Below are 18726 nucleotides of genomic sequence, written 5' to 3' on the forward strand. Positions count from 1 at the left end.
CGGTCTGTCCGAGCCCCGGCTCGCCCCGGGCACAGGAGTCAGCTTGTGCAGAGCTGAGAGAGAAGAATAGATTCAGCTGGCAGGAGATGAGCGGGAATGGAGGAGAAGTTGTGCTGCCTCATCATCGTCTAGGCAAAGCTTTTGGATAAATTTTGCCACTAGAACAGCTCTGTCTTTGCCTGTTGGTATTTCAGCAGTACCTGAACAGCAGAGGATACTGCATAGCCTGCATATCAAGCACACAGCAGCCCTGCTGTGATGAAATAACCCCCAGTAAATCTGCAGAATAAGTGGGTAAGACAGAAAGGATGGAAGAAAATCAGTAGAAGGTGAAGCCTGTGAGAAAGTAAAGTGACAGGTTGTAATTTTGTTTTTGTTTTGGGTGACAGAATTACCTGTTTTGTGTTCATGGCGCAGTCAGCAGGTGCATGTGCTCCGTGACAATGACAGTCATGGAGGCGGTGGCACAGATGCAGGTACTTGCTGTGCAGTGTAACCTGGCTGAGGACTGTGGCTGTGGAGATGCCTGGTTTCAGAATCTGCATTAGGTATATGTTCAGATTAGTCCCTCTGTATCTGTACAGCACATTGCCATGTTTCATACCGCCACCACAGTTCCCTCTTATTTTTTAACTGGTGGTTGTACTTTGGTATTTGGTTTTCACCTCTAAAGATGGCATAGGTGTGTGGGGGGGGAAAAGGCAGAGAGGTCTGGACTTCAGTATTCTTCAGTATCTGCAGGAAGCTTGGTCTAAAACAGAGGATTCTCTCTCCAGACAATTGAAATTGAATTAGTGTCTCTGAGCACTGTGTGTTGTTGCTGTTGTTCAGACTGTCTGCAATACTGAAGTAAATGGAGATCACCCTAGAGGAATATTAACACTGGAATGTTTATTTAGTATTGCTTTGCTTAGAAGCAATTGTGCTCCATCTGAATGTCCTAATAAACTTCTGGGGATTGTTATTTCTTCAAAGAAAGTAAGAGGCATTTCATGTGCATAGAGTAGGAAGTGCAGCTGACTTTTGTGCCTTCCAGGATCTGAGGTGTATGTTTGAGGGGTTACTGGGAAAATTGTCAATACTTTACTGATCCTGGACTTCGTAAGAAAGGAAATTCCTGGAGAGGTTTTTGGTGTATGAAGGAGTCTGATCACCTAGTGGTGGTTTGCAGAGTATATTGTGCAGACTTCTGCTGCACTTAAGACTAGGCCTTTCAAACTGCCTTTTTTTTTCATATCACGTTTGTAATTTGGCACCTTTCTCTCTGATTCCCTTTAGCCAGAGAATAATACAGTCCCATACTTTGATAGTATTCAATGAAGTTTTGTAGTAGTGGTAGAAGAGCTGAAACAATAATTGCAGAAAACCATGGAGGAAATATCATTAATATTTAAATAGTAAGAATACCAGCAAATCTCTTTTCTAGTGTTTTCTAACGTAGGGTCTCAGTGCAGGATTTCACCACATAGTGGCTGGATATGTTCTCCCTTCTTGGAGTAATGATTCACATAAGATCACTGGAAGGATATGAATTGAAAACTGGTCCCTTTCCTTTTGAAACAGCAAGAGAGGGTAGCGAGGAGTCTGAATTTCCAGTCTGCTCTGTTTGTGTGAATAGGAGGTAAGAATTTTTCAGGGTTCTTGCCTTCAGTACTGCCTTAAGAAGTGGTTAGTTCAGAAGATTCCCTCTAGGTATTTGTCACTTCCTCACCAGAATTGGGACATCCCACAATTCTACGGTCAGGACTCCAGAAGCTTGTGAAAGAGGGTGTTTATTTTTGGTAGGCTTTCTGTTTGTTTCCACTGCCCGAGCCTTTTTGTGTAAAAATGGTTCTGAAAAAGCCAGTTGAATTAAAAATGTTTTGTGGAAACTTAATTTGCCTTCCCAGGGAGCTTCACTAGTAGACTCTGGTAAAAGCTAGTTGGAATTGATGAATTCTTATCAGATACCTGCTTGTTCTTCTGCTTACAGATTGAAGCCAAAGGGATTTGAAAGGTAGCTTTAGCGACATGAACAGTTGAATAGCTGGGACTGTAGGCAGCAATTTTTGTTCTGAGAAAATGATCTTGTTTCCAGAGCACAAATTTGGGATTTGCCTTGAATTAGCATGAAAAGTTAAGACTTTTTCCCCACAATGCCAGGTTTATTTCACAACAGTAGTAATGATCTCATCAGTTCTTCATCTTCCAAGGACTCCTTCCACCTACATATTTTTGAAAGCTCTGAAATGGTTCAATGGCAAGTTGCACAAGAGGAGTTTTAGGGGTACAGAGCTGTTGCAGTGGTAATAGTGTGAGTAGAGGGCTGATTCCCAGTACTCCCATTTTGTTTCCCTTTCCCATGCACCTCTGAAGCATTCCTTCTCCCTTCACATGAGCCTTTTGAAACAAACAGACCAGTGCTGCGATGTCTTTTAATCCTCTCTACTGAAATTGAAACCAAGTTTCAGACCAAACCTTTGTACACACTTACAGCACTCTTTGTATTCCAGACTTCTTGCAGCACTTCCGTGTTATCAGTGGGAACACATTCCTCTGTGTTGCACTGGATTTTTTCAGTGGGAACATGTTTCTGTGTGTTACACTGGATTTTTTTTTTTTTTAATTTTTTTTACTAACACTGAAAGCTGGTTCTTTGTTAAAACTGATCCATGCTGCATATTTGTTAATGAATAGTCTAAGACTGCTAACATAGGGGAAATGAGCAGCAAGTTTGTACAGAGGTAGGAAGTAGGTTAAAGTTCAGAGTTGTTCTTTTGGGGGGTGGGTGGGAATCAAGGCTTCATTTTTCAGTGTTCTGTAGCCTCCAGATAACTTCTCGGGCATGATTTTCTTGCAGCAAAAGGAAAATTAGTCTCTAGTTTTTAACTAGGACACTCAGTGGTGAGTCTGCTGACACAGCATTCCCTTAACACTTATAGCTGCTTAATTAGGATCTGGATTTTGTTAACTGTAAGGCTAGATTGTGTTCTAGAGGCTATCTGAGGATATTATATATGTGTACTTGGCTAGGTCACCAAAAGCCATCAAGATGTATACAAGAAAAGTGTTTTGACTGTCCCTTAAGCAGCAAGTGAACTAACTGTTGAAGTGAGGGAAGACGTAGCATTTGGCTTTCTGGAGGGATGACGTGAGGGATTTTAATAGCCACATCTTGGAACTTGGCACACATCTAAACTCCCATCTCACTTGGAGCTGGAGTTACTTTTAAGACCTAAAGGTCTTTGATTCACAAGCTTGATCTGTGAACTAGATCTTCAGTTCCTATGTGGGTGCTCCAGCAGTGCTAACAAAGTGAAGTGGTTAGAAAGCTTGTGACAGCCTGTGAAATACACAGATTATAGGAGTGCACGCTTAGTGACGTGTCCAGTGCATTGGAAGTGTTGCACATAATGGCTCTGAATAAATATTTTAGCATTGCAGTCAAAGTTTTAGGCATCAGGAGAAAGCACTGAAGTCTGCAATCCAGTGTCCCTCTTTAGTGCAGAGTTCCTCTTTAGCGTTCAAGTTGAAAGGGACTTCTTGAAACTTTTCTTAGAGAGTGTTTTAAAAAAACCTCCTTAATGTATGACTGCATTTTCTTCCAGTGTGCAATAATGGTGTAGTTTGTACTAGCAGAATAGTTGCTCAGTCATGAGATTGTTACTGCACTTTCCTTTAGGGATCTATATGTAATGATAGACTTCTCTGTGTAACAGAGAAGCACAAAGATTCTTTCTCAAATCTCTGTTAGCACTGAAATCTTATCACTGACTACTTACAGCAGCGCAGCACTGTGTATGTCTTATATCTGCTTCATCTGTCACAGGTAGAATAAGCGTTAAGTAGTAAGAGCTTCTCTTAATCAAGACAAGAAACCTGTGTTTATGGCAGCAGTAACTGTACTCATCTGTTCTGTGTACATCCAGAAGTAATTGTAGCTAGATACATTATAGAACAAGACTTGGCTTGTTCTAGTAGTAGTGTTGAACTCTATCCAAATGCTGGGGACATTTGTGGGTTTGGGTTTTTTTGTTTTTTGTTTTTTGTTTGTTTTACCCCTACCTTGCATGTGTGGGGGTTTCTTTTGTTATGTTTTTTTCCCCAAAGTAACTAAAACATTTTTCTTAGGCAACTTGGATATTTAAACTAATTTTTTTTCTACCACACAAATATCATTAGTTTTCTTTCTCAGCTGAACTTGAAATTATGAATGGATTTACTTACCAAATTTTTACTGCTGGGAACACCTGACTAATACTGGAGAGATTGTCTTTCCATATCAAAAATGCAGACGTCCAGCAACATGCTTAATGTAGATATTTTCCTTGGCATACACAGAGCATGCTGCAATTCCAATAGGACAGGAGTTCCTATATGCTGGATCTGCTAAGAGATCTTTGTTCGTGGCTAAGCGATCTATAACTTAGGTAAACTGGAAGTAGTCATCCACATTTTTAATTAAGGCCCATTTGTGAGTAGAATGTGAAACCATGAGAAGAGCTCTGCAAAGACTCATTTTCTGTTGGGTAACTAAGTAATAGGCCTCAGTTAAGACATTTTTTTCAACTGTATATAATTCTTAGTAATGTCGGAAAGTGGATGCTCAATGTTGTATTGATGGATTTACAGCTCAGTAGCCCGCTGCTCTGCTGCAGCTCCCCTTAGTTTTCTTTTAGTTACTTTTGCTGTCTGAAGGTGCTTGTCATAGCAGGTGAGTACCTACGGTCACACATACCCACACACACGCAATGTCAGTCAGTTGAGTGGGCAATACTAAGGGAATGACTTGCAGAGTAACAGGAATGATAATTACAGTGGAAGGTCGTAAGGTCAGATTCAGCATGGGTAGAAAGTACTTTATTTTCCTAGCAAGGCCATTAGTGTTCCCTGTGGCCTCTGCTTTATTACCAGGCCAGGGCTTTTATCATAGCAATCCTGCCAGCTCACCTCTCCATTTCCCAGTTTTCAGTTGGAAATTTTGTAACATTTCCTGCAAGTACTGGCAAGTCTAAGCCTTCCCCCTTTTCTTGATGGCTCATAAAATACCATCTTTGCTTTGGCTGAGTGTAACCTTTTCTCACATTTCTAGCATCTGGTAGAGTGTTCAAATTAAATTGTTCCTTTGCTGAGTATGTGCTTCCCAGTGGTGGCCAAGAATTACCCACTCTCCAGGAAAAAGAGCATTTACAACTTGAAATGTGTTTTAGTCAAGCTATTAGGTGTTTAATTTTATGAACAGACGCTTGAAATGAACTCTTCCTTTTCATAATACAGGCACCCTCGCATAATTTGAAAGACAAGAAGTGAAAACCCAAAGATGGCGTAGAAAAAGCAGTGGTGGAGACATGTTCCCTTTCCCTGAGTGAGATTAATAAGTTTGTACTAAAATGCTGAATGACTGTGCCTGTTCTTCGTGGTCTAAACCTTAGACAGAAGTTGTCTTATCCAGAGGCTTTTTTTTTTTTCCACTCTTTCTGCAGGTCAATCAGAGTAGATCTGTGTCCTTAGTTTGTCCTCAGGCACTTCTGTACTATTATTACTAATCAGGAGTCTTTATCAACACTCATGTCATACTGCAGCAAGAGCATGATTTACTGTCAGCATGTATTTTAGCAGAGAAGTACTCCACGTGCTAAAGTTTTATCTTATTCTGGATAGTGAGAAATGAGTGGGCTCCCCTGAGATCCTCAAAAACACTCAAAAAATATTGTTGCTGGTATTGATCTGGTGCAGCAAATGAAGATACGAGCAGCTATGTTTTAAAAAAGTGGTGTGAAAGAGATTGTTGCTTTTAGCCTGATTAGCTATTCATTTGCACCTTCAGGCTCCCCTGCAGCTGTAAAGACAGTAGAATGTGTTAAAGTGATGTCTAGGACAGCTCTGATCTATCTCTTCAGATTCTCTGTGAGGTATACAGTGGGAGGTTGAACAGCACACCTTTTCCCTCTCTACGATCTCCATGAGATAATTTCTGCAAGGGCAAAACTGCAGGATATATCAGGATGCTTCCTCAGTTCCATTAATTTCAGTAAAATTTCGGTTTGTTGAAATTGTTCCAAGTGACACTGCTGCTTTTAAAGGGCTCTGAAGTACAGTCCTGGAGCCACAGTCAATCAAGAACGTGCTTTAAATAATAACTCACTCAACTGAGGCCTTTTCCAGTGTAATGTATTCTGATGTACTGTGTTCAGGTTGGATACTCAAGAAAAGTTACATCATCTTAAGATCTGAAGTCAACACATGCAACATATGTTCAAATGCCGCGTGAATGTTTGTTAAAAAAAAAAAAAGTTATTTTAAGTTAATCCTTTTTGTGAATTTTTTGTGGAATCTGCATGAGACTTTAATATGCTTTGAGTGTATTTGATTTAGTTATTTAACTTTTAAGAGAAGACACAGAAAGAGGAGTGTACAAACACCTTTTTCCTTTGGTCCCCTTGGGCTTGTGCATACTTCCCATGTAACCATCATCAAATGGTGTGGTCTTCAGGCTGCCATAGAGATCTCCACACACAGTACAGCCAGGAGGCATTTTTTCACTGACCTTTCATTGCTAGTAAACATCTGAGCTCTCCTGGTAAAAGCTGAGTTTGCTGACCCACTCAATACAGATGAAGTGAGTAATGTTGTACTCAGATTTTGCTAATGCAAATGCTTTATTAGTCTGTCACCATGTAAAACTTGTGTTGCCAGAGAAATTTGAACCCTACTGTGTAATATCTAGGGATAAAGATTGTGGAACAGCTGTTAGAGCGAAGGGTTCATTCTCTGCTCTGAAGGGCAAATGTTGCATGCACAAAAGCCAGCTTCCTTTTTTTATATTTGGAAAGTTATGACCTCGTCCAAATAAACTTGCCCCTCCTGGTATTTACGGTTGTAAACCTTCTGCACTTTTGCTTCTCTGAGGGGGAGAGAGGTATAGCTGGGAGAAGGAAAAGCCAGAAATCAGAGTTTCTGTGATGAGCTGATGAACAGTCTGTGGGTCAATTTGAGGCATACTCTGGTGAGAGATGGAGGTAGGTGGCTACAGAGCTGAGCAACTACATTGATGTAACAAGGTGAGTGGAAAACAGTGTTGATAGTTAGGGAGTGTAGATTTAAAGATGATCAGCATTAGTATAACCCAAATTATCAGTGTTCACAGAATTGGATTAGTAAGCATAGGAAGAGCTAAAATAAAGCTATTGTTTGTCTGGTACGCTTTGTACAAGTCATGCAACCCGTTGAGAAGGTTCTAGTAATGACATGCTGCTCCCCCCCTTTTTTTCTTTTAACTTCCCATTTGAACTATATTCATAAATTTCGGTCAGGTGAAACCCCTGGTGTCCTAGGGCTGTGTCCAGAATTGCACAAACACTAAAGAGCTGGGTAACTGAACAGAGGGAGTAGCTTGGGCTGGAGTTGCTTCTGTTTTCAAAAGCCAGGATAAGCAGCATTTGTGTGGGTGGCTGGTGACTGTGACCATTAGAATCCTCTTAATCTGTACTTCTGTCTTCCTGAAGGCCACTGTGTGGAATCCCATTTCAGTTGTGACCTCCACACAAACAGTTTTGAGGTTGTTAGGCAAAAGATCATCATGTTGCACTGACCACAGTCAATGCATGTGACCCTGCGCACTGCGCCAGTCCCAGGCAGGCAGATGTCAGCTCCCCTGCCTGCGTGCTACCCTGTTTGCATGTTTACATTCCAGTGCCTGCAAAACGTGGATAAATATTCTGTGCTGCAATCACAAGTTAATCTGTATCTGTCGCAGTGATTACTTAAAAAAGTTTAGGTGGACTCAGTCTGCAGAGTTTTGGTCCCTCGCATCTTTTTGGCAGATCGCTAGCTTGATTTCTATGATGTGGCCATTTGGTTTCTAATTTACTTTCTGGAAATAGTAGTTGGTATGACTGAGGCTTCTCCGGCTCTGTGAAATTTGCTACAGCAGTGCTGCAAGTTGGTATTTTTTCAAGATACTTACATCTTTGCGAGGATTTTTAAATGGCTTGCAAGGTTACTGTTCATATCAGTGTGATCAGGCAGGTGAAAAGAACATGTGTTGAGGCCTTAGTCACCCCAGTTTGGCACATTTGTGTAACTCACTGATGAAAGCAGGTTTGTACTGAAGTATCTCATCCTGTGATCTAGAAAAACCTGTGTTCAGGGAAAAGGATGATGTCTGACAAAGGAATGGTAACAAATAGATAATGTGTCATAGCATCTTGAATAGCTGCTGTGGTTTGCCAAGACACTGACTTGGATTGGAAGTGTTACAGCTGCAATTTATACTTAGATGAGAATGTGTGAACTGAATAGAGTAGATTCATTATGGTCGTATCAAAGTAATGATCTCCTGCTTTATCTTTTGGGATATTCCAGCTGTTTCTCTGTCTTCAGTTACCCTCATACTTTCCCATGAGAAGTGGATATGCATAAAATAAAGTTCTCAGTTTGGAAGGCAGAAAATAAAGCTCATCAGGAGCATAGCTAGCAAGGGGGAGAAGGAAGCATTTTATTTGGTCATAATTGTAGAAGCAGACAGCTTCAGTTGTAGAAGCTGAGTAGTTCATGCTGTTTAAAGAAGATGACTCCTAAGACTTAGTGGGCTTGTGTGCAGGATGGGTATCAGCAAAGCTGGGAAAAGGAATCTCAGAAAATAATTTGTAGATGGGAGTGTGAGAGGTGCTATGTTTGAGAACAAGGATGTTTCACATGCTTGTGGCCTCCTCTGGACTCATTCTAACTGGTCCATGTCTCTCTTGTGTTGGGGGTTCCAGAACTGGACACAGGACTCCAGGTGGGGCCTTACGAGAGTGGAGTAGAGGGGGAGAATCACCTCCCTCGACCTGCTGGCCACGCTTCTCTTGATGCAGCCCAGGATACGGTTATTGGCCTTCTGGGCTGCAAGCGCACATTGCCAGATCATGTTCAGCTTCTCACTCACCACCACTCCCAAGTCCTTCTCTTTGGAGCTGTTCTGAAGCCACTCGTTGCCCAGCCCATATTTGTGCTTAGTATTGTCCCAGCCCAGGTGCAGGACCTTGCATTTGGCCGTGTTGAACTCCATGAGGTTTGCACAGACCCACCTCTCAAGCCTGTCAATGTCTCTCTGGATGGCATCCCGACCCTCCAGCGTCTCAACCGCACCACACAGCTTGGTGTTGTCGGCAAACTCGCTGAGGGTGCACTCAATCCCACTGTCCATGTCACTGACAAAGATGTTGAACAGCACCGGCCCCAATACCGAACCTTGAGGGACACCACTTGTCACCGTTTCCACTCAGACATTGAGCTGTTGACCACAACTCTTTGAGTGTGACCATCCAGCCAGTTCCTTATCCACCGAGTGGTCCATCATCAGACTCATGTGTTTCCAGTTTAGACACAAGGATGTCATGCAGGACGGTGTCAAATGCCTTGCACAAGTCCAGGTAGATGACATCAGTTGCTTTAGCCTTATCCACCAGTGTTGTGACCCTGTCATAAAAGGCCACCAGACTGGTCAGGCATGAGTTGTCCTCGGTGAAGCCATGCTGGTTCTTCTACAGTATCATGCTGCTTGACACCCTGGACCTTCTTTTGTCACCATTTCTGCTATCTCTCCATCTCAATCTAACCTCTAACTTGGTTGTTGTCTTCAAAATACATGAAATGTGATTTGTGCTGGAATACTTTAGAAATCCTCCATAAGTGTATTCCACATAATAGTATTGCCTGAACAGTGAGACGGACAGGTGGGATAAATTAATTCACTTTAGCCTTGCATCAGCTGTTTCTATCAGGTGCTGGCCTTTGTGGATCCCTTTGCACCAAACAGTCTCCAGAGCCTATAAAAGGGTGTGCATCTCATACCTTGGTTTTTGGGTTTTTTTTGTTTGAGAAACTGGGGCGAGGGAAGATAATGTGTTGTGAATGAAGACAGGAACAATGCTGTGGGAAAGCAACAACGGATCTGGAAATCAAGCCTGTGATTCTTTCTGTTTTTTGTTTTTTTTTTTAAAAAAAAAACCAACTTTAATCGTGACTGGGAATGTTGCCGGGCACTGGAAGAGAATTGTCCTTACTGTTAAATCGTTAGCTTGCTCCTTGGCAGGTATTGGCCTAAGCCAGTGCTCCCAAAAGAGCCCTGGAGAGAGTTCAAGTCTTAAGAGCGTCCTAGGAGCTTCCATTGCACAGTTTGCATGCAGTTAGCCTTGTCTGGAGATTAAGAGTTCCTAGAGTGAATGTAGGCCCCTCTATGTGAGTTGGCCCTGATATTGGGAACATCTCAGGGTACTTCAGCTTATATAAGTGAGCCCTAGAAGTCTGAATGGAATGCTCTTTCTGGTAAACGTTAAGATAGCCATAAAAAAGGAAAGATCTCAAACTAAAATGATGTTTATAATAACCTTTACTTCAATTTTTTTTTCTGGTGGTGAATCTAACTAATCTGAAATCAGGAGAGTTCCTTGTATCTCTCATAGTTAGGGTTTGTAATTTTAGCTTGTAACACTTTCTAGCTCAAGTAAAACTATTGCTTTTTCTGTTTTATTTGAATTGGTTTTAATTTTGAATGCAAATGACTGTCTGTTTAGCTTTAGACCAATGCCAGATAAGAAATGGGACCACATTGTTTGTGGATCACAGAGGCACAAACGGCTGTCTAGAAGCAGCATAAAGAGGAGAATAGTGCAGACATTGAGCTTCCTTTGTAAACAACGTGATGTATCCATGTTTTTCACAACGCTGTTATCTTCCTGCAGACCTTTAAGCTCTGAGGATGTGTAACAAGGAGATTTGTAGGGGAAAGGGCATGACTAACACAGGCTGTGCGGTACCTTTTTGTCTGGTACAGGCCTTGTATGTGGGACAGATACATTGTGGGACTGTGGGACTTGTACTTTGTATGCGGGACGGATGTTGTGAAAATGGCTTTGATTTTTCTTTTGTGTTTTAGGGACGTTAAGGGTCTTGAATAACCATGAGTAACCCTTTTGTACGGATTGTGGAGCCACTGGACCCTAAACAGCCTCTGAAAAAGTTCTTTAATCTGAGCAAGTTGGAAGATGTGAGATACGGTACGTTGAGAACATAAGGAAAGCATTTAGTTGGCATTGATGAACAGTACCTGAAGGGACATTGCAACATTGTATGGATCATATTTGGTCTCTGGAGAAAACTATGAATTCAAAAAGATGGTTCTTGAAAACAAAATTTTATCAAAATTGAATTCTGGAAATTTAGAACTGCAGAATCATAGAATGGTTTGAGTTGGAAGGGACCTTAAAGATCATCTAGTTCCAACCCCCCTGCCATAAGCAGGGACACCTTCCACTAGACCAGGTTGCTCAGAGCCTCGTCCAGCCTGGCCTTGAACACTTCCAGGGAGGGGGCATCCACAACTTCTCTGGGCAACCTGTGCCAGAAATACCAGTAAGATCACAGTATTTGTTCTCTGAATATGCTGTACATACAGCAGTCTTGTTTTTCTTGAGTGGATGAGGAGGACTAGGCAAAACTAAGAGCACAAGCTTTCTCATATACTGCTATGCTACTGTGGAAGGCTGGAAAGGACCTAATACTGGTATGACTGAATCATCCAGAAAGATTGTTCATCTTTACAAAGAGTAGTGGCTAGAAAGTCCTCTCTGAGGAGTCTTTTTCTTTAGTTCCTCTGACAATTCCTGAATATACTTGGGCATCTTCTGTGTGGCACTGGGAAAAATCTTACAATCTGTGCCACTGACTTGGAAAGCGAGTATCTATAGCTTATGGCTGTCTATGTTGAGTATTTTTTGTCTTTCAAAAAGGAAACAGGTGATTAAGGAGAATTCAGGAAGTAAGAGGAGGAACATTTTCTCTGAATGTCAGCAACCAATATCCATTGCAGGCTCAAATGGTGTGTAAATGAGAAATCAGTTAAAGTCAGACTTGGTGTGTGAAAAGTAAAGGTGAGTCCTGAGAAATAGACAAATACATGTATGGTATTACCAGTTGGTCCATTCCAGGATTCCAAGAGTGATAAACTCCAGATTCTTTGAAGAAAAAAGGATGCAATACTCACTATTTAGCAGAAAAAGGGAATAACATAGCAACAGAAGAATGAGATAGGGAAGGAGGAGGAAGGATTAAAAAACCCCCCAAAACAACAACAACAAAAAACCCAATCAAAAACCTAAAAAACCCCAAATGATTCTGAATGACTGTGTCCTGAACAATAGTTGTTTTTTTGTTTTTTTATGATAGCAGTAATGTGATTAAGTGACTTTTGTGTTTTGAGGGCCCTGTGTAAAAAGTTGGGACAAACTTCTCAAGCAATTTTTGAGTGTAAATATTCTGAGAGGAAGTCAAACAGCTTTTATGACAGTGGATCAGGGGAGGAAGGACAGAGAAACTTTTATTTCTTTCATCACACCCATTGCTTGTAGTAAAGCTGCCAGGACTGCTCTAATAATATTTTGTGTTATCTTTCTAAGTATTTCTGTCTTGAAGTAAAAGAAAATTAGCAGATGCACGATCTTACTGCAGTTCAGTTTCATTCTCCTTCCCTGGAGAAGAAGAGACTGCCTAGACCAGTAAAGCTATGCTTTCCAACATGTCAGCTAGAAAATTATGTTTTTCTCCTGCATTTATATGACTGTGTTCAGTGGCAAGAGTGAGAGGAAACTGCAGGGAAACAAGATGAGCACAGGATGTTTTCAGAGTGGTATTGCTATGGAGGATGGAAAAGATACGGAAACAAGTCCTTTCAGCAAAGATGTCTGCTGTCTCACAGGGACTGAGATAATAAAGCTGCTCAAAGAATTGAGTGGAACAGGCCAGATAGCACTGACCTCCTGACAAAGCTGGAAGTCTAGAAAAGGGTGTCTGATAATTTGGGATAAAGCCCTGTGAGAATACAGGGACAGCACCTGAGGACCCATCTGCCCCAGGTGTGGAATTCTGCATTTCCTGACACATGCCCTAAAGTAAAAACTGAATTTGTTTCTTTCCTCTTACCCATGCAGCACGCCTGCCGTTTTCTATTCGAGTCCTCTTGGAAGCAGCTGTCCGTAACTGTGATGAGTTCCTGGTGAAGAAGGGAGATGTTGAGAATATTCTCAACTGGAAAGTGGTGCAACACAAGAATGTTGAAGTGCCATTTAAGCCTGCAAGAGTTATTCTGCAAGACTTCACGTGAGTCTAATTCTCTCCAAATCTAGGAAGAGGGGCTCTTGAAAGTGCAGCAATGCTCACCATGGGGTGGAGGGGTGAGCTGAGGGAAAGAATAGCAGTGAAATGTTTGGAAAGACCTTTTTCAGCTTTACTGGAGATCATGCTACAGACAACAGTTGAAGAGACAAGCACTCAGAATAAAAGCATTAAATGCAGTGCTTCTGGGATGAAGAAGTAAATATCTTTATGAAACTCTTCAGAACAGAGGGGAAGAAAATGGGATGGATAAATTGCATCCAAATGAGGGAATTTGGAGTTCAGAGGTTTTGTTGTTACTGTCTGGGGCTGTGTGTGGTGGTGTCTCCTCCCCCCACCCCCTGCAGGGCTCTTGCTTTCAGTTTTCTCTGCTTTTGAATTCTAATTTATAACCCACATCATTATTTTCTCTTCCTAGTCAATATTATTCCAAATATATTTTTAAAGACTTCTCAGCTATTAAAAAAATGAATGTCTGCTTTTTCCCAGAAATGTGAATTGAGATTCCTACCTAATGGACTCTGAAAATTTGGCCTTGTTATAGTAGCGTGGTTAGTCCGCATGTGTCAGCATGTAACAGTCCCTGATAGATGTGGAAAGTCAGTTTTCAGGTGGAACAGTAGCTTCTAATTGTTTTTAATACAGCATTTTACTTGCAAGTCCACTGCCCTTTGTACCTTTCTCCTCTGCCTTGGTAAGAGAGTGTACTTCATCCATGGTAAACCCCATGCTGCTAAGCTATCAGTTGCTTTTTTTTCTCAGAACAGTAAAGTGTCGTAGCTGTCATACCTTCTGTTTTGTGTTTTCCCAAAGGTTGACCGGTTGCTAGAGACCCAGTACAGCTCAGCTCCTAAGGATGTTAGGAAAATCAGCAAAGTCTCAACTGAAAAAAGTGCGGATTTCCTAGCTGATTTTTGCCCACTTACTGTTGTTAACATTTTAAACAGCTGGAGCACAGAGGAAGCCAAACTTTCAAGCGAATGTTGTGCCCTTTGTTACTGCATGTTTTTTAAACAGATTGGAGAGGAGAGAGAAGAACAGAGCAGAGGAACAATTCAAGGTCCCAAAGAAGTGGCGATTAGGACTAAGCTTCCAGATTCCCAACCAAGCATGTGAAACTGCTTCTGCTACTTGAAGAATTTTGGTTTTAGCTTTTCTTTCTTACAATGCTGAGGACTTTGATACAGTTCTGTCCTTTTTGCTCTTCTGACTTTGTCTTCCCAAGGGTACTGTCTCTGCTATAGAGTAATGATCCCAAGACTCGGGGTAGGGCTTCAGTTTGCTTTCTATGAGACAGTAAGTGTCTGTTCTGCATCTTGGGATCTCGATTGTGTGTGTTTTGTTGTTATTTTCTTTTCCAAATTGCTTCACCTTGCTTATTTCTCTTCTGTTTTAGTGGGGTGCCTGCTGTGGTTGACTTTGCTGCAATGCGTGATGCTGTGAAGAAACTTGGTGGGGACCCTGAAAAAATCAATCCTATCTGTCCTGCAGATCTAGTGATAGATCACTCCATCCAGGTTGATTTTAACAGGAGGTAAGGATACAAAATAACTCTCGCTTCTTAGTAGTAGTAAGTAAGCTGCATCCAACTACTGATAGCAAAGGTAGTTCAATTGGTGATATTCTTAGCATTTGGACTATAACATCCTAGACTCTAAGAGGTCTTTAAGTTAGTATGTTGTATCACTTGCTGTGAATTAGATGGGGGAATTTTATTTTTTCTGTGATGCATCTCTCGGCAGCACAATCCTGGACTAACTGTTAATAGAAACAGGCTCAGTCCAGACCTGTGGTGATCATGATTTTCCATAATAATACAGCATTACTATTAGTTGCTCAGAAATAGCTTTTTTCCACATGTACTTTTTTTGACCCTGCAGGGTTTTTTTGGAAAGGACGAGTGAAAATGTATCCTTTCTTCCTTATTTATATAAGAATAGACCAGAGCTGCCCTAGCCTAGCTCTGAGCAACTGTTTGCTAGTTCAGTGCCTCCACGTAGAAGAGTGCAAGACACTAATTAGTATAAGTACAGGAAAGAAACATAATGGTATTCAATCCTCAGCATGCTACAAAGAGACGAGCGCTCACTAGACCCATAGCGAGATACAGGACCTGTGCACAGAGGTTCTTCTACCCTCCGTGATATCTAAACATGGGCCTACTGATCTACTCTTTCAAACAGATCCTGTAATTACATGTTTCTTGGTGGTTTCTGTCCATCTTCCAATCTCCTGAAGCTTTTTGGACTGCAGTTTCTTTGCCTGCTAAAATACTCTGTGTATTTATTGTCATCTATAGGAGATAATTTTGAAGCAGGCCACTTAAATTATAGCATTGCAAAGAAGAAAATTCCTAGAAGGTGGAGATTAAAGAGCATAAAGAGCACTTTCTCAATGCCAATATTTAGAGGTTCTTTAGAATAAAAATACTGAACTTCTGAGCATAAATGTATTCTGAAGCCTCCTTCATAGAAGAATGTTGCCAGAGAGTTTTCAAATATAACTTTTTTCCTACTTTTTAAAAAATGTAGACTAGTAAGGATTCAAATTCTCACTGATTCCATTTTGTAGTTGGCAGGTGAGAAAAAGGGCCAAAAATTTTTTACTTATCTATCTGTATTATTTTTTAGCTAGAACAGAGCTGGGTTTCTTTTCAGTAGCTGGAATTGTGCTGCGTTTTGCTTTCAGATTGGGATTAGTTACGAGAGAGACACTGAGAACATACCAGTGTTTGCATTTTTGTCACTGGAAGTGAAGGACTTTGTGTTCTGTTCATCCACAAGCGCAAGATTTAAGGGGGTGAGGAATATTTAAATTAATAAACTTAATTGACAGTTAGATATGCCAATGGGCTATTCCATATCATATCACATCATGTCCAGTACATTAGTGAGGGTTTCTTCCTCTCTTGCGCTCTCTGGCTTTCACTTGGGCTCTCGCTCTCCCGGGATTGCGGTTTCGGTTCGGGATTGTCGCTCCTCCGGGATCGTTATCTGGGAACGGGCCGGGCTCGGTCAGGAGGGGGCTGAGCTATAACATTGGGTGTCATTCACTTGCATATTTTGTTACTGTTATCATTATCTCTACTATTTTAATATTAGTATTATTTTAAGTTTTCTTTTATTTCTGTTATTAAACTGTTCTTATCTGACCCTACAAGCCTCCTTATCCTTGCCCCCCAATCCTCTCCCCTATGCCCTGGGGGTGGGGGGAAGTGGGTGAATGGCTGTGTTGGCTGCTAGCCAAGGGCTCGCCCAGTGAAACTGTCACAGTAACTGTCAAAAATCAGCTCCCTTTAACTTTTTTCCTAGAGATACTGCATCTATTCTTAATCCTAACATAGCACTGAGTTTAGAAACAGATGCAAAATTAGAAATAATCATCTCAAGACTAAGCTCTGGGGTAATGGGTTTTCTAGCACTGATCTATAACTAGAAACCTAACCTTTTTTCTTTCTAATTTACATCACATCATTTTTTAAGATCTTTAGGAAACAATGTATTTCTTTGCAAACAAAATATAATTTTATCCTTACCACAGGACAAAATAAAGTATTATAATTCTTTTTCTGTATTATTTTATTAACAGTCATTTTATGTTATCGGCAGTATCCAATTTAGATAAGTTTTTGCTAATAATTACTTTTTGTCTTAGCCTTATTTTGTTTCTGTTAGGCTCAGGTATATATGGAGAGTACATTGGCCAGCCCGACGCTCCAGTTCTTTCACACTCTTCAGGCCTAAGTGAGGCAGCTGGTACAAGTGCAAAGTTTGTTAACTCTGTCTGCTTTGAAACACAGGGGCTTCAGGCAGCACTTTACCATCAGCAATAACCTCTTTTTAACTGAAGTTGCAGGGCAGTTGTGTTCCAGTTCCCTTTACTGCTTTGCTGCTTGCTCCTGATTTAGGTGTTGGAAACTTAAATGTTGCTCTGACATGTAGTGTAGCTTTTCCTGAGCCATATGTTTTAGGCCTACCACATATATAGTACGTAGATTAGCACTCACATTTGAACTAGACTTCAGGTATTATCTCTTAAGATTTCTCAAATCCTTTTAATTGATTGCCTGCAGTTCACAGCTGCAGTGAGATTAAAAAGATGAGATTGATCAGCATTAACATTAGTTAATAACTCTTCTTTTCTTTTGACCTTTAGGTGTATCTGGCCAGACATAAATTTCAGGTAGATAATTTTGATTCTGACAGATGATTATTTTCACTTGCAGATCAGACAGCTTGCAAAAAAATCAGGACCTGGAATTTGAAAGGAACAAAGAAAGGTTTGAGTTCTTAAAGGTATCGAAATACTTAATCCTATTTGCGTGGACAAAAGTGCAATGAACAAAAGTTCTTCTCGTGCTCATGTGCGTTGAAAATTTTTTACTCCAACTCCTTCTGTTTCAGTGGGGCTCTCGGGCTTTTAAAAACATGAGGATTATTCCACCGGGCTCTGGGATCATCCACCAAGTGAACCTGGAGTACTTGGCAAGAGTGGTGATGGATCAGGATGGCTACTACTATCCAGACAGTGTGGTGGGCACTGACTCGCACACCACCATGATCGACGGCTTGGGGGTGCTCGGCTGGGGTATGTGCAGTAGGGCTATCGTGCATAGTCTGTTGACTGACAAAGTTGTGCTTCAGACTGGTGAGCTGACCCTGGCTGGCAGTTCAGCCTCCACCCAGTCACTCACTCCCTCCTCCTGCCAGCAGGATCAGGGAAGAGAACTGAAAGGGCAGATGAGCTACTGTAAAAAGTTATCTGTGTGCCAGTCAGACACAGTACACGGACTAACCCCAAATTCAAGGAACTTGATAAGGTGTCTCACAGTTATTTAAGACTTTGTAACTAAGTTCCCTGTTTTGATAACAGCCTCAGATTATTTCTGGTGCAAGTGGTATTGTTTGTTTGTTTGTTTGTTTGTTTGTTTCTTTTATAGATTTTCTCTCTGCATTTAAATCACAAGGAAGCAGGCAAGGAAAATATTAAGTAAGACTGCTGGAAGCATCTTAGTCATTTGGGAAGGCAAAGGCGTTGAAGCACCAATGAGCACCCATTTGTTCCTTAGCTACTTCTCTACTTTCAAAATGTTGCCTTATCAAAAAGTCCTGCAAATGCTCCATTAGATCGAAGATGCTGAAAGTTGAATCTGAGGGAGTTAAATATAGCCAGAGAGGCTGTTGTGAAAAACAGTGCTATAAAGTATGTTCTAGTACCAGTAGTCTGCAGAATACCTGTTGCAGAAATAAATACAAATAATTCATTTTTTGCTTGTAGTGGCAAACTGCAGTGTTGATTTATTGACTAAATAAGTAAGTGTGAAATGAAAATATTTGCAGTCATCCCACACATGGTAGCAAAAACTTCACCTGAGCTTTTTATCTTCCTGTGATATGGTGATAGGAGCCCTATTGAAATAGGTGTTGTACAAATACAGAAAGCATAGTGTTTTTAGAAAGCTTTTGCTAGTTGTGCACAAAGATGCTTGTCAAGTTCTGATTACCACGTGTGATAGAAATAGGACGTTGTGTTTTTTCTACCCCACCTACAATTGGTCAATTGAGACTTTCTATCAAGGGTGAAAGAATTCCT

The 18726-nt window shown here is 41.1% G+C and overlaps 1 protein-coding gene across 1 annotated transcript in view; it reads left to right on the forward strand.

Annotated features, from left to right (window-relative positions):
- Positions 1 to 10911: 10911 nt before the first annotated feature.
- ACO1 (aconitase 1) overlaps positions 10912 to 18726 on the forward strand; it is a 25230-nt gene continuing 17415 nt past the window's right edge. The window contains exons 1-5 of the mRNA XM_010171329.1: positions 10912 to 11021; positions 12951 to 13119; positions 14531 to 14668; positions 17360 to 17429; positions 17538 to 17721. Coding sequence (XP_010169631.1) covers positions 10925 to 11021; positions 12951 to 13119; positions 14531 to 14668; positions 17360 to 17429; positions 17538 to 17721 — 658 coding nt within the window. The 5' untranslated portion in view covers positions 10912 to 10924. The remainder of the gene's footprint in view (positions 11022 to 12950; positions 13120 to 14530; positions 14669 to 17359; positions 17430 to 17537; positions 17722 to 18726) is intronic.

Source organism: Antrostomus carolinensis, unplaced genomic scaffold (assembly GCF_000700745.2).
Source record: "Antrostomus carolinensis isolate BGI_N321 unplaced genomic scaffold, ASM70074v2 scaffold24387, whole genome shotgun sequence".
NCBI lineage: Eukaryota > Metazoa > Chordata > Aves > Caprimulgiformes > Caprimulgidae > Antrostomus > Antrostomus carolinensis.